We start from the raw sequence: 15,195 nt of genomic DNA, 5'->3' as shown, positions 1-15,195 counted from the left end.
ATATTTGAAGAGCCTAAGCACTTATAATATTAATAATCTTAGTATCAATAACAATTTTTAAAACTATAATTATATCTTCAATTATATTTATTTCTACAACATTATCCTTCAGACTCTTATCAATAATTTTACATACACAGTTTCTAATACAACTCCTACCTGAAAACCATAGTTTTAATCATAAACTATCAATCTCCATAACCTTCTCTTTAGCCTATTTAGTTTCATGAATGCATAGAATATTTATCAACCTATGAATTATAATATATATTAATTCCATTAATTTTGCTTATAAGAGAATACATATTCCAAGTTCATATCCTAATTCTAGTTTCAATACAATAGCAAATGAAACAATTAAAATAAGGAACAAGCATTTAATGAAAGATAAACGTGTGTTCATCTTTGTGAGTTATTTGTCACAAAGGAACAATTAAATGTTGGGGAAGTAAACCACGCAGTGAATACAAAACAAGAAATAGGAAACACATCGAAAAGAAAGAAAATCGGGATTTAATGTGGAAAAACTCAAAACTAGAAAAAATCACAGAGCCACGCCAAAAAATTCACTATGAAAATTAGGAGAAATTTGAATATATCTCTTTCTCTTACTCTCTCCTTATCTCTCTTCACTCTTGCATCATTCTCATACATGAACAAACAAAGAGAAACACTCTAAAAACCACCAAGGGATGTAACTCTTCATAAAAACTGAGAAAAAAAACTATACAGCTTGCCTCACAGTGTCGGAGCGCTAAGTTAGGACATCACCACACTCCACTCTCTGTCTCTAGTCTGCTTGGCACCACCAGGTTCTACAGCGTCGCAACACTCTACCCTCTATCTATTTCCAAGCAAACTATATAGCACCACAACGCTCGAGTACACAGCGTCACAACACCCAAACCCAAGCAGAGGAAGGATCCCTGTAACCCCCAACGAACTCGACTGATAGAATTGACGTCTGAGGCAACAGTACAACTCGATTAATCGACATAATCAAATTCCACACAATTAAAATTGACTATTTCATTACAAAGAAAAAAGGTATTATTTGTTTTTGATAATCACACGTGAATAAAAAATTAACTTGTTGTTCATGGACAAAATTAATCTAATTCATGAATCCTTTAAGAACATCAAATGCATTTTAATAGGAAAAAAACATTGCTAAGTAATCATTAAATGGGATAAATGGCATTGTTATAAGAAACTGAACAAGGGATGTGGATCACACATGGAGGATTCCGTACTGAACCAAATAAGCAAATCTAACATTTTTCTATGGTCTAACCTAGAAAGGCTTAAAAGGAATACAAAAAGAACAAAAATAAAAAGAGAACATTGTTAACAAACAAATCACGACCTCACAAAAAACACTCTTTCAAGAACCACAATTGCTTCGATGAGATTTAATTCAACCCTACATAAGTCTTATGGTGATTTATATGTCCCAGCTTTCATAAGAGATGACATCAAATCATGAATCACAAGTGTGATGATCCTACTAGAATGTTAGTAACAAGCTTCAATAATCAAAGATCAAAATAAAGACTCAAATAATATATCTGCTTAATTGTAGCCTAGTTCAATCATAATTTCTCATCTAAGAACTTTAATAAAGTAGTTGATACAAAATAATCTAAAGATAAATTATTTGTAGCTACAAAATGTGTAAACCATGTATAATATTTGCATAAATTAGGAACCTTTTCATTTATAACACTTAAATTGATTATATAATTCTTCATATTCACTACACCTTAGATATTTCTATTTAAGTGTATGTTCCAGCCAAAACATGTTGATTTTGTTTCACTACCAACACATAACATAATAATTGAGCATGTCTCACTAATTTTATTTTGGCAACATTGAATAAACTCGCTATGGAAGACTTAAATTATGTATTTTACGCATTTAATCCAGTATACAAGTAACAGATCTTGATCAAATAATCAAAACAATTCATCAATTAGCTCTGTACAAATTAGAGTTGACAAAAGCAAAAAATTGTCTTGGAAATACGTAGACCAACTGCAGATAAGAAACTAAATAGACACTGACAAAGTCCTCATAAACCAACAAAATAAACTTTGATATTCCTAACCATCAGACTTGCTCAAAATTCAAAAATAAGGACGGCTAACCCATTTGCATCTATTTAGAGTAGAATCAACATCAGTATATAAGGATTTTACCATGTCACCTTCTTGTACATACCACTGGAGCTTATCAACAATCTGTGTAAAAATATGAGCCAGGCAAAAATTAGATGACATTAATAAGATCAAATCACAACATCCATATTTAAAATTAATCAGATCACAATAATCACACTAATGCAACAGCAACTCTTGAAACTTATAACTGTTAGCCCATAATGAAACTGTAGATATGTCTTGAGAATCACATAAAAGTAGTTAATTTCATTTAGATATTTGATATAATTTAAAAGAAAAAAAAATACACATTGCTTTTCGTAGGTCATCCTTAATGTTAAAAGTCCAACTTAGCTGAATGCAAGTAGGATTTAAGTAAATCCCGCTATTCTAAGCCCTGTTAACACAACTTATGAATCTGATTTTAGTAAGGGATTGTTTGATTGCAAGTATTCTAAATAGATGTGTATTCAAAAGCAATGCAAATTAAACATAATAAATTATAAATATTTAAGGTTGTTCCATTGGTCGTACAACAAAATTAGAAAATCACATTTTTGTGTTTAGTTGGCTAAAAAATGAATCAAACTTTTTGTATTAATATGTTATTTTAAATATAATTTTTTGCATAAAATATTTTTATATTAATTTTTTTAGCACATGATAGTTAGGTTGTCAGAATGAGAATCAAGGGGATTGCAGTGATGCAAGATACGGTTGGCATGGATGACGTATGCAGAGACGAAGGCAACTACAACACGAGGATGGATGAATAAAATCGCAGCACAACATGAGAACAAGATCAGGATGGATGTTGGTAATTTAAGGGAAAATATTGGCAGCTTCAACAATGTAGGGAAAGAGATAATATGAAGTTTTATTTCATGTAAGAATAATGCATTCCAAATTCGGTGGGTGAATTTTGAATGCACCAAAAAAGGTCTATTGGGAGCATTCTAAATTTCTCAAAAAGAATGCTTTACATGTATTTTACTTCCACCCAAACACCTGAAAAATCCAAAAACCTACATTTTTTTACTCAAAATTCCAAACACATCAAATAACCCAATAAATCCTTTTAAATCCCAACAACCATTTGAATGTGCATAAATTTAATCCGAGCTAATTTTTAAAAATTATTTGGATGCAAGAAGATTAAGACTTCTGAATTAGATTTGTGAGTGATATGATCAATTAAGCAAATCATTTAGAAATTAATTATAGTATGACAATAATTTAGAACTAAATTGGGTTATCAATAAGCTAATTGATACCTATATAATCAAATTACTAATTTAATATATGTTAATAAGAAATTACATATAGATTAGCTAATTAAAATATAACATAACCTAAAGTCAAAAACCAATGGCTAGGATGTTCACTTATGATCATTAGGGCTTCAGTAGAAATTAATTACATTAATAAATGCTTAGATTTAAAAAATTACATGTTAGTTATACTTAATTTCACAATTAAATATGAATCAGCTAATCCAAATAAATAAAGCTAGTAATTATTTAGTTATTATTACGATGCCAAATTATAGCATAATTATGGCCTAATTAGTATTATTTGCTCGTTATTATCAATATTAGGATAGGCTGCATAACTGATTATAAAATAATAAAAAACTAAATTTCTATTACTTGCCTTCATAAATCGAGTTAAATCCCATAGAATCTCAACATAGGCCAAATTAAACAAATTTGACAATATACCTGATTAGGGGTGCAAACGAGTCAAGCCGACTCACGAGCCGGCTCGAACTCGACTTGGTAACTAGCTCGACGAGTCGAGCTTATCGAGCTCGATGACTTATCGAGCTCGACCAGACCTCCGACTCGGCTCGTTGGCTCGTCGAGTTGCTCGTGTGTGTGATTGGGCGAGAAAAAAAATTTGGATAGCTGCGAGCGGGATGATGAATGAAGGTCGGGCAGACAACGACGATGAGCTCGAGACTCGACGTACGAATGGCGGAGCTTGGGACTCGACGCCGAGGTCGCGTCTCGAGTTTGGATCTCGACAACGGAGTCGAGACTCAAGTTCGCAGTTCGACGGACGAATGACGGACGAATGGCATCGATTCTTGAGTTTGGATCTCGACAGCGGACGCAACGACGAGCTTGGTACTCGACGGCGGCCGCGACGACGAGCTCTGGACTCGACGGCGGGCGCAATGACGAGGTCGGGAATCTAGATCTCGATGACGAATGCGATCTTGACGTCATGGCTGGATCAGATCCAGTGGATCTTGACTGTGAATCGACGACGGACGAGCGGAGCCGATGGCGAGCTTGTGACGACGAAGGAGTTCGCAATGTAGCTCGACAAGCCTACTCGGGACGGAGTTCGCAGCGGAGCTCGACGAGTCGCTCGACATATGAGACGAGTCGAGCTTGAGCTCAGATTTTGAGCTCGACTCTAGTTCGAGCTCGAGCTCAGTATTTGAAAGTCGAGCTCGACTCGAACACTGCCTAGCTCGAGCTTGACTCGACTCGTTTGCACCCCTATACATGATGCACTGAATTAATGATTTACCAAACATATTTTAATCATTTCATAAAAAATACCTCAAATACCTCTAAAATCTCATTTCAATTCCCCAACCGCAAATCCCCTTAAAATCATATAGAACCCTGTTTTTAAGTAAATTACCTGAAAATGAGCATCTTAAAGATCATCGAGAGCAAATATTTTACTTGAAGAAACTACATAGAATGCTTGCTGCAATAATGCATATCAAACAAAGCCAAAAAGAGTACGCACAAAGCAAACCCACTTGAATGGAGTGATAATTCAAGATTTCAGCAAGAGAAAGCAATAAAATACAAAACAAAACCTGAATGGAATGCAATATAAATGAAATTGGATTTATTTATTATGTGGCAAAAAAAACATGAGCATAGGCAGATCATTTTTAAGCCTATTCATTACCATCTATGCACATAAGAGAATGAAGGAACAAGATCTCAATAATTTGGATGATAGATTACTCACAATAAGGATATCATCATAACAGAGCTAAGAATAAAAGCTTAACCATAAGGATGATTGCTCAAGAAATGCAACGCCTCAAGCCCTCTTGATGTTTGAGAACTCAGGAAATAATTTTTTGAAGGTAGCTTTTACATTTTTTAACCAAAATTTTCTTGATGTTCGATAAAAAAAATAGTTATATCTCAGGTCAAAACTTTATATAGTCATAAACCTCTAGCTAATATCCTTAATGCTCACAATCACTAGAGAGCACATGATTTAGGTGGTTGCATAGGCGCAATTTTGGCCTCAAAATTAGTACTTAGATTTTAATTCAATTAAATAGGAATAGAGAAATCTATCACCCTAAGTCTACAAATGGATCCATTCCACCAATGTTAGAAGGCTTCGAATCATAACATATAGGGAGCCTTATTAGCAATTATGAGTTGCCTCACCTAACAAGTAGACCAGGGTCAAAGTGTGTTGAAGAAATACTTCAAAGATTAGCATAAACTCATTAACTTGTAGAGGGTTTTTAGTATCAAGTAGACTTAAAGTTAAGTGACGTGCAATATAAATTATGAGAGATAAATGAATGAATTTGAAATAAATAGTTGTCCATCAAACTATCCAACTAGCACACGGATGCCTGACAAAACATGACAGCTCAATACAAATGTCCTTATTTTTTGAATTATCACAAGAATAATTGACTAAATTCAAAATTATCAAAGTGATGTAATACCTCTTGAAGCTTGTCAAACTTCGTAAAGTGACGACCATAAGATGAGTAGCGTGGGCCATGTAGAACAGGTGCAAGATATACTTTGAGTTTAACCTGCCAAGAAAGCAAATTCCAATAGTTCAGGGTATAAGAATCACTCCTTCCAAAAGCATCATGATTGCTTAGCAAAACATAATTTCAAAATAGTCAACTTACGGAATTCAACATTATTGAAATTCAATGATTATAATCAAAACTATAACGGACTCAAAGAAAGCATACTTCTATGTGCACATGATTAAAGGTGTTTAATACTGCATGTTTTGCAACAGAACTCAAGGCTTTAGATGCAAGAATTGTAGCATAAGATCAGTAGATACAAGTGGCTATATCTGGCAGTTTTTGTATTCATAGGCATCCATCCACGCATATCCCAAAAAAATCGTAATGCAAACTGTACAACTAAGTTAAGCATTCCAAACTTGAATCTTAAGGATCAACCAATTACAGAGGTGACTCAAGACACAAATCACTTGATCTGACATCACCTACCATATTCAGACGTGTCATTTTTGGACACAACAACAAAAACCATATTAAGATTGTTTATGCAAAAAAGATAAACATAAAGAGGAGCTTTAGTTAGAGAACCCGTTAATAAATTATTTCATTTATGAAAGATCCTTCATTTAATTTGATGACACTTTAGATTACTTATGCCACCTTCCTTTTTGTTATTTCATCAAATGTGAAATAATCTCTATAAATAGAGGATGCTTATAAAGCTTTTAAAATCCAAAAAAGTCCCCAAATAGTCTCCATACTATTCATGTGTGGTCAATTTAGTTTCATAATATAAAGGTGCTCCAATTTAATCCCTCAACTATATAAAATTGATCCAAAATGGTACCTCATGTTGTAATTGTGATATAAAATTTATCCCCAATGAAACTATTTTACATCAATTTTGTAACAAGGGACTAAATTGGAGCAACTTGATAATCTAGGACTAAATTGGTTATATATGGATAGTCGCGGGACTATTTTGAAGCTTATCCCTTCTACAATCATATGAATATTAGAGTAATTGAAAGCAAGCTTTCCAATCTCTCTCTCTCTCTCTCTCTCTCTCTCTCTCTCTCTCTCTCTCTCTCTCTCTTCTCTTTTCTTCTTTTCTCTTCTCTTTCTATCTCCCAATGGATCAAAGGATGTGCCCACTGGATGAGGTTTGCTACTAATGTTATTTGAATATGGAACTCATATGTGCAGCCTTAAGAGACTATTTCTACAATTCGAAGTTGTGACCTTCAAATCCTAGAGAAGCCAACCTAGCAAGTACTAGAATGCCGCACCCTAAAGATCTACAAATTATCATTGTTGTAGAAGACGGTCATAGTATAAATATAACACTATTACATTAGGAATTTACATGCAACTTAACAGTTCTAACATTTGATGAGTGCAATGGGAAGGAATAAGTTTGATTACACTTGGATTCCAAGCTTCTTCTAAAAGTTGAAATATTGATCTTTAGTGTTTGGGAAAGTCCCATCGCCATAATTACCATTATTTTATAGTGGTAAACTCAAATTCCCTATGAGATAATCTAACATTAATGGCTAGTGACAGAAGTATTAAAATTGTAAGTAAAAGAACATGGAGGGACTACTCGAAACTTGAAGACCCAAAATGTAACTACTGGCAAAAGTTGGCCACTTAATTGCAATTTAACCGATAAGATAAGGCTAAAATAGACTGGCTACAAAAAAAGATAATAAATACAATAGTATAAGAAAGTAGACTGAACCTTGAATATATAATCATATAAAAAGGGAGAGCGCAATTAGACATATCGTGATAATATAAGGTAAAAATTAAAATACAGATATCCAAAAAAATAGCCATTAAAAAGGCAGATCAATAAAAAATATGCACATAACAAAAAAAAAAGAAATAATACTGTTCTAAAATTTTCAGTAGCAATCAAAAGAAGCAGAAAATGCATACATTCCACTTAATTAGCCGCTTGAGAATTTCAGGCTCACACACAGCTTTGGCATCCTCCACATTTCCACCCCCTTCTAACTTCTCCAAAGCGTTACGAACAGCCTATATAAAACCAGAAAATGATTAGTTAAAACTAATAAAAGCAAATTAAAAAATAGAGACCACTTTATCTTCATTGCTTCAGAATACAAGCCTCAATTGCACCCTCAATTTTTCCGAGTGTGATACTCTTATCAATTTGTCCTACAGCAGATGAATAAGTGGAAGGTTTTGAAAGCATTTTCCTGATGTCGTCTTGCGTTAATGAAGATGCTTCTTCTTCAACCAAAGTAAGAATCCTGCATTTCAGCAAATCAAAATTGCAGAATCAGAACCACTTATCATGTATTCACGCAAAAGCATTTTGGTATTTTGTGATTACCAAAAGCATTAATCAACTTAACTTTCAGGTTTTATGGTAAGATTAATCAAAAGGACATATGAAAAATTCCAAGACAAAATAATTCAACATTGGTACGTTCTCTCAAAGATCTCTCAATTAAATTCATAATAGCATAATAGATAATGTAGTAGTCCTTGTTAAGAATATATATATATATAGCAATTAAATTCATAAAGCAAGTTTTGAGTGATTAGGGTGTATGAATCTACTTTGTTACACTAGAGGATGTTATCACTCCACATAATGTTGCTTTGTTGAGCGACCCCATAACTAGATAGTTCTTTCTGATTAGGAGTGTAAATGAGTGGGATCAAGCTCAAGTCATAGCAAAATCAAACTCAAGCTCAACTTGTCGCTCAAAAAAGCAGCTTCAACTTGAGCTCGACCTCGAGTCAAGACCATGCAATTAGCTCGAGTTTGGCTCTTTCATTCTTTCTCAAGCTCAAGAGCTCAACACAAGATGAAGTCACGGCGGTAACTGTGCTTCTCCAAAGAAAATCATGGTGGAAGTTGGGATATCGCTGGGAAGGAAAGACCCGTGCATTACCAGCCAGAATCGACGCTCTCAAGAAGAAGAGGTGAAATAATACTAATACTAATTAATTCAAAAATGACGGGTGGTTGAATAGCTGCATTTATATTTGCTTTGGGAAATGATACAACTATTGTTTTTTTTTTTTTGGAAAATGGTAAAGCTACATAGAATTATTAATTTTGTTGTCGTATTAAAAACAATAATCTATTTAATTGTAAGATTTAAATATTTATTTTATTCAAGCCGGCTAGCCAGTCAATGAGCCAAGTTCAAAAAAGCTTTAACTCAAGCTCAGTTTATATACGAGCTTGAGTTTAAGTTCGACTCGCAAGCTCGTTAGAGATTGAGTTCAAGCCAACTCAGATCATTTACACCATATTTCTGTTAAACTATATGTACTATATAGTGACACTCATTTATTGGGCCTGAATATGAAAACCCAAAATGTCGTCATTCTTCAATGAACCCACCACCCTGTCTTTCATGACTAACAAAACCACCAATCTACTTTGGCTTAATCCTTTTTTAAGAAGAATTAATTGTCTTTTAGGAACATGCATTTCCATCAAATTCGATTCAGCATCTACTGCAATTACTAGGCAAGAATATTCTTTTCTTACAATTTCAAATTCGATTGAGCATCTATCGCAATTACATATGCTCATTGGTTCTACTTTTTCCTCCTATTAGCAGGGGTAGATTTAGCATGGGGGCATAGGCCCCCACTGACTGTTCCACAAATGCCTAATTAAAACTTATTGATGACTCTTTAATTACTGCCTAATGCAAATTAATACCTAAGTTTTTTCTAGTTTCTTCAAACAGGTGGCTATTCTTTCATGTGGGCGGCTATTCTTTCTAGAGCATGGATGGACAGAATGCAGAAGTTGGAATGCCCTTCTGGCTTCTTTTTTCTCGTTCGAACTGTTGAATGCCCACAGTGAGTGCTTCACGCTGGAGGCAGCAAACAGATCTAAAGAAAAAGTTATTTCTATACTGCATTGTTGTTGTAATATCTGATGCAAAATCTGAAAAAAATATTGTTGAATTCTTATTTCAATATCCATATTATTTTGTTTCAGAACTCATATTTTTTTACAAAATCAATATTATTCCGTTTTGACCTTTTTTCCAAGGTTTTGTGCGTCTTCTGATTGTTGATTTTGGCCAAATATATTACTTGTTTTCCTATTTTTATGATGTCATCCAACTCCAATGCCTTGTGTTTTATCTCTATAAAATTTCATCAACTTTAACTTCTAGTTACTTTTCTTTGATAAAATAATTCAAGTAGTCAATTTTATCAATTGCGTTAAGCTACGTTGTCATAATGTCTCATTGGAACAATGCATCTAAATTACGAGTATTAAACATTTAAACCTGATCAAACAGCTCTTGCCAATACCTAACTGTGTTCGTCTGCCCATGTCAGATTTCAACTTGCAGCCTAATCGATTTTAAATCAAGTTATTCTTTATTGATAAATTATTACATTGTCATTGTCTAAGTCGTCTAAATTTATTAGAAGATTGCAAAGTCGTAAAGTTTATTTTGACATTTTACTATGCCTTTCGATGTTATAAACTATTTCACATTGTTTTAAATCAAATTAGAATTGGAGAAGTATTTCAATAAAAAAGTTGAAAGAGATGATCAGAAAATTTTTGTGGGGAAAACAATACACAAATTAAACAAAATATTCTAGAAATAAATTTTGATGATATCCCAGCTGATCCATGATTGAGAATTTTTTTTTTTAAAACAATCAATGTTGGTCCCAAGTCCGAATGAAAAAGATTGAGGGTTTTATTTATATTCAATTAATTGTTCCACCACATGAAAAAAGCCTAGATCCGCCCCTGCCTATTAGAATTGGTTACTTCTTGGCAATTCTTCACTTCACACTCATGTCTACTAGTTTTCTCATACAGTTTTCATTAGTTCTTGATATTGGCAGCATTAGCTTCACTCACAAGCTGCTTCTCAAGAAAACTTCTTGATTTCTCACCTTCATGTTCTCTCTCATTACAAACTGCCGGTACCTCTGTCGCAAGTTGGTTATTCAATCTCACAAGTATTCTTAATTATTAAGTATTCTTTAATCATGTCATTACGTATATCATCATTTCTTTCTTTCAATTTTCTAAAAATTAGTGTTATTGAGCATATCTTTATAGTTGTCAAAAAGTATTATCTAATGTAATTTAAATTTGACTAATTAAATGAATAGTATAGCACATAATATATGCATATGAGCTTAGCACTTCGAAAATACTAGCATGAAAATAAATAAATAAAGTAAAATTTCGAAAAAAAAAAAATCAAACAAGCCCTAATTAACTAGTAGGTAATGCTGAACAGTCTGACTGCCATGCTCTACTAGTATATACTATATCATGTCATAGTAGCTTTAAAGAAACCACCAAGAAAAATCATTGAAATCTTCAAAATGTTAGTTCGTTCTGTATCATTATTTCCCATTCTTTATGTTTCCCTTCAACAATAGTCTCCATCACCCCACCCCCCCACCCCCCCACCCCAAAGTCAATGTCTAGCACCGGAAAGAAGTTACTTAAACACAAAGAGCCGGGCATTAACTCCCACTTAACCTAATGCAGTCTAGAAGAGCTAAGTGCATTAAAAAATAAAAAAAAAAATTAAAAAAAAAAGTGAATAAAAAATAGGTGTCAAACTAAGAATTCCAACTTCAACGGAAAGGAACCAAGTACGCAAGTTCATGATTTTGCAGACTAAAGGCAATTCAGATCACTGTTTATCTCAAGCTTGATTAAATCATTAATTTCAAAAAATAAATCAATAGATAAATGTAACATTAAAAACCTGCATGCAATTCAACAATGATCGAGTCAAAAGGCAAAATAACATGAGAAAACAAAATGAACAAATAGTTGTGGGTTTTGAATTGCAGTTACAAAGTTGTGATACAATACAAGAAAGCAAAAGCTAGAGAGGCAGTGTCTAAAAAGAAATATTGAAATAGGATTTAAGGTAGAAATTCGTATAGCATAAACAAAGAAAACCTTACTCTTTTCTTATTTCAGGCAATATCTTTGGAGCTGTGTTGAAAAGTTTCCCAGGCACAGCCACTGCAGACTTTGGAACTTTTGCCTTACCAATTAAAGCCCTTTCACTATCAAGAATTGGTTTAAAATCCTTTGTTGAGCCAAATTCCACAAATTCCTTTGATTCAGCCTTCTTCACAGCAAGTTTTGCATCTTTCTTAGGCATTTTCCACTTAGACTGGGAGTCCAAAACTTTTTGGGTAAATGTTTTGCCTCCAGTTAACATAGCATCATCTGAATCAGTCGCAGGAACCTTCTCAAACCTTTTTGCAGGTTTTGAAAGCTTTAGATCCCCCATTCTGCCAGAACCAAGCATAAACTTCTTTGGTCTAGATTTCTGGACATCCGTTTCCCTCTTCTTCTCATGAATTTCTGGAAATATAATGTGATCTCTATAGGGAGTTCCAAGCTCATCATCAATCTCATGTTTCCTGTTCAGCAAAAAAAGACATTGTAATTGTAACAAGTTTTTGGAATCTCCTTCGTATGTAGGAGTACATGACGACATGCACAAACATATCAAAAAAGATGAATACAGACATACAAGCAGTATATGAGGATGCGGTTGGGAAGAAGCCCCTCCCATGCCCTTTGGATAATGTCTTCATCTTCATCATCTTCAAAGGCAATTTTCCTACATAATTCGTGTTGGAAGTGAAATTTTACAGGCAACATCTATTTCATACAGCACTGTTCAAAGACTTTTCCACGTACCTTGGCAAACATTTTCTATGGTATGACTTAGGACACCTTCTGCACATTGCAAACTGTAACTCCTCAACCTCCTTATTTTCAACCTGCTTGCAAACAATACATCTATGAACTGAGCAAGTAAACGACTCCCCAGCTGCTATCCTTTTCCCCAACTCAGTTGCTTCAATTTTATTTTCTGGAAACAGCAGGTCAGCAACACATTTGGGATGGTAGAAACGACCGCATGTGGCGGAAACACAACAAAATACCTGAAAAAGAGCAAACCAAAAAAAAAATCTGAACAACACAAAATAAAAAGAGGATTTTCTTTCAAAATGGCATATAATGTATTTGCAATTAAAGACAATATGATTCTGATACCAATAGATTCCCACATCAGTCATGAAACTGCCCCAGCATGCATATGGATCTTAAATACCAAGTTTGTTTCTTCATGTATTTTATATAAACATAAGGTGATATCACGAAGGAAATTTGAAATATTATACTAATCAAAATTCTGAGTTTTGATTTTTATTTCAGTTGTTTTCACTGGCGGACGCAGTGTGGGGGCCCTCGGGGCACGGCCCCCCACTGACTTTGGTATTATTTATGATATTTTAAATAATAGGATAAATCAAATAATTTTTTACCTTTTTCATCCCAATTGCAATCCTTCCCGACCGAACCGAGCCATCCTACCGTAATTCACAAAATATATTTATTTAAATAAAATTGGGCCGGGCAACCACACTTCCCCTCCACGAACAGGAATACTCGCCCAACTTGCATATGCAATTATTTATATATAAGAAAATTTATTATCTTTATGCGATGTGGGACTAAATCCCACATTTTTTTCTTTTTCGTTTTCCTGTGGCCACGGAGGAGGCAACGGGAGAATAAAACCTCAAAAACGAGGAGAGAGAGAGAGAGAAGCGGGCATGAGGGAGTTAAAAAAAATAAAAAATAGTTATTAGACATATTATCTAAATATATTATTTAAATAATGTTATTTAGGGTATTTCTTAATGTTATTAAACACATTATTTAAAAAACTGTTATTAAAAAATTATATATATATATAAATCATTTAGTTTGCATAGTAGCTTGGACAAAAATTTGGTGACCTTTTACATTATTGGATTGCCATTGGTTATTCTCTTTGGATTTAAATTGGGATTGTATGATAAGATAAATAAACTTATTTCAAGGTTTAGATGTTTACATTTTTTTTAATATAAAAATCATTTAGTTTGCATGCATATCCTACATTGATATGCTTCTTTAGTTTTTTATTTCTGTTGAACTAATTTATAATGACTAAGTTTTGCAAATTATGATCAAATTGTTAGTATTATTTTCATTCAATTTAGTATGGATATATAATTCAAAAGAAAAGTTGAAGTAGATGATTGGAAAATGTTATGTGAGGAAAACAATACACAAATCAAACAAAGCCGTGCAGAAACAAATTTTGCTAATGCCGGTCTCAATCCCAGGTGAAAAATATTGAGGATTTTTTTAATTACTTTAATGATTTGAGCCCCTACGTAAAAAAAAATCCTGGCTCCACCCCTGGTTGTTTTGTATCACAGTTTTTTTAAAGTTTATTTTGATGTAATGTGCCTATAATGATGATCCTCTTAAGAACAAGTTGAGTTTTCTAAAACCTAAGTTAGCATCGTATGATTCCCTATGTTGGTTTGGGTAACCACTGTTGGTTCTTGTTGCTGTCACTGACTTGGAGAATTGGTAATGAAGCTAAGAGTCGGTGCCAGGTTACTTTTTGGTGCTTCCTTCTGCTTCCATTGATTGCTGCACCGTAACATGGGATATAAAATATTTTGCCCAAACACTGATTTTAGTTTACTGTTCAATAACTCACTGATTAGGAGTTTTCACTATTTGCTTCATGTAGGTTTTTGACTGTTGCCTTATTTAGAGATTTTACTATAGATGGGATTCAAGAATCCATGGTTTATGATTTTCGTATTGAAGCAGGATCTAAATATTGATTGTTTGTGCTTGTTTTAGGATATATTTAGAGATTTTATAAGAATAAAAAATTTAGGTCTTTCTATTATATAATATAAACATATCCCAAGGAGCATGAAAAACTTAGTCATCATATAATGAAATTCAAATTTTTCTCTCAATCTTGTGTTGATAGATTTGAATTATTCAAATGTAATGCAATTGTTGACAACAACTCATTGGGAAAGCTGGGTAAGGCCCGGATCTTTTTTGATAAATAATTTTCTTGTTCTATTTAATCTATATTGTGATTGACTTTGCATGTGCAATTGGGATTTGGTCAAATGTACTATACTTTAATTTTTTTCTTCTTGAGGTTGGAATCCTACTCGTTGTGTGATTTTTGTTCAATCTCAAATTTCTTGCATAATTCAGTTTAGACAATCTATAAATTATTGTTTGGAGCGGTTTTCAGAGTTTTTTCATTTACTTAAAAAGGGGTTGTTTATGATTTGAGATTGTAAATAAGAGTTCATAATCTTAATAAAGGCTGGCCTATTTAAATCACATTCCTCCTTTTGCTAATTTTT

General features: G+C 33.3%; 1 protein-coding gene across 2 annotated transcripts in view; it reads right to left on the bottom strand.

Annotated features, from left to right (window-relative positions):
* Nucleotides 1–5,889: 5,889 nt before the first annotated feature.
* The window catches only part of LOC110100104 (protein ENHANCED DOWNY MILDEW 2), a gene marked incomplete at its 3' end in the record, with an annotated part of 44,782 nt that continues 35,476 nt past the window's right edge, over nt 5,890–15,195 (bottom strand). For both annotated transcript variants that reach the window (XM_028700478.1, XM_028700479.1), the window contains 6 exon segments: nt 5,890–5,982; nt 7,876–7,977; nt 8,069–8,213; nt 11,899–12,366; nt 12,480–12,569; nt 12,650–12,897. In XM_028700478.1, coding sequence (XP_028556311.1) covers nt 5,890–5,982; nt 7,876–7,977; nt 8,069–8,213; nt 11,899–12,366; nt 12,480–12,569; nt 12,650–12,897 — 1,146 coding nt within the window.

This window comes from Dendrobium catenatum, unplaced genomic scaffold (assembly GCF_001605985.2).
Source record: "Dendrobium catenatum unplaced genomic scaffold, ASM160598v2 fragScaff_scaffold_1530, whole genome shotgun sequence".
In the NCBI taxonomy this organism is placed as follows: Eukaryota; Viridiplantae; Streptophyta; class Magnoliopsida; order Asparagales; family Orchidaceae; genus Dendrobium; species Dendrobium catenatum.
This window is presented reverse-complemented; position numbering and strand designations above follow the sequence as displayed.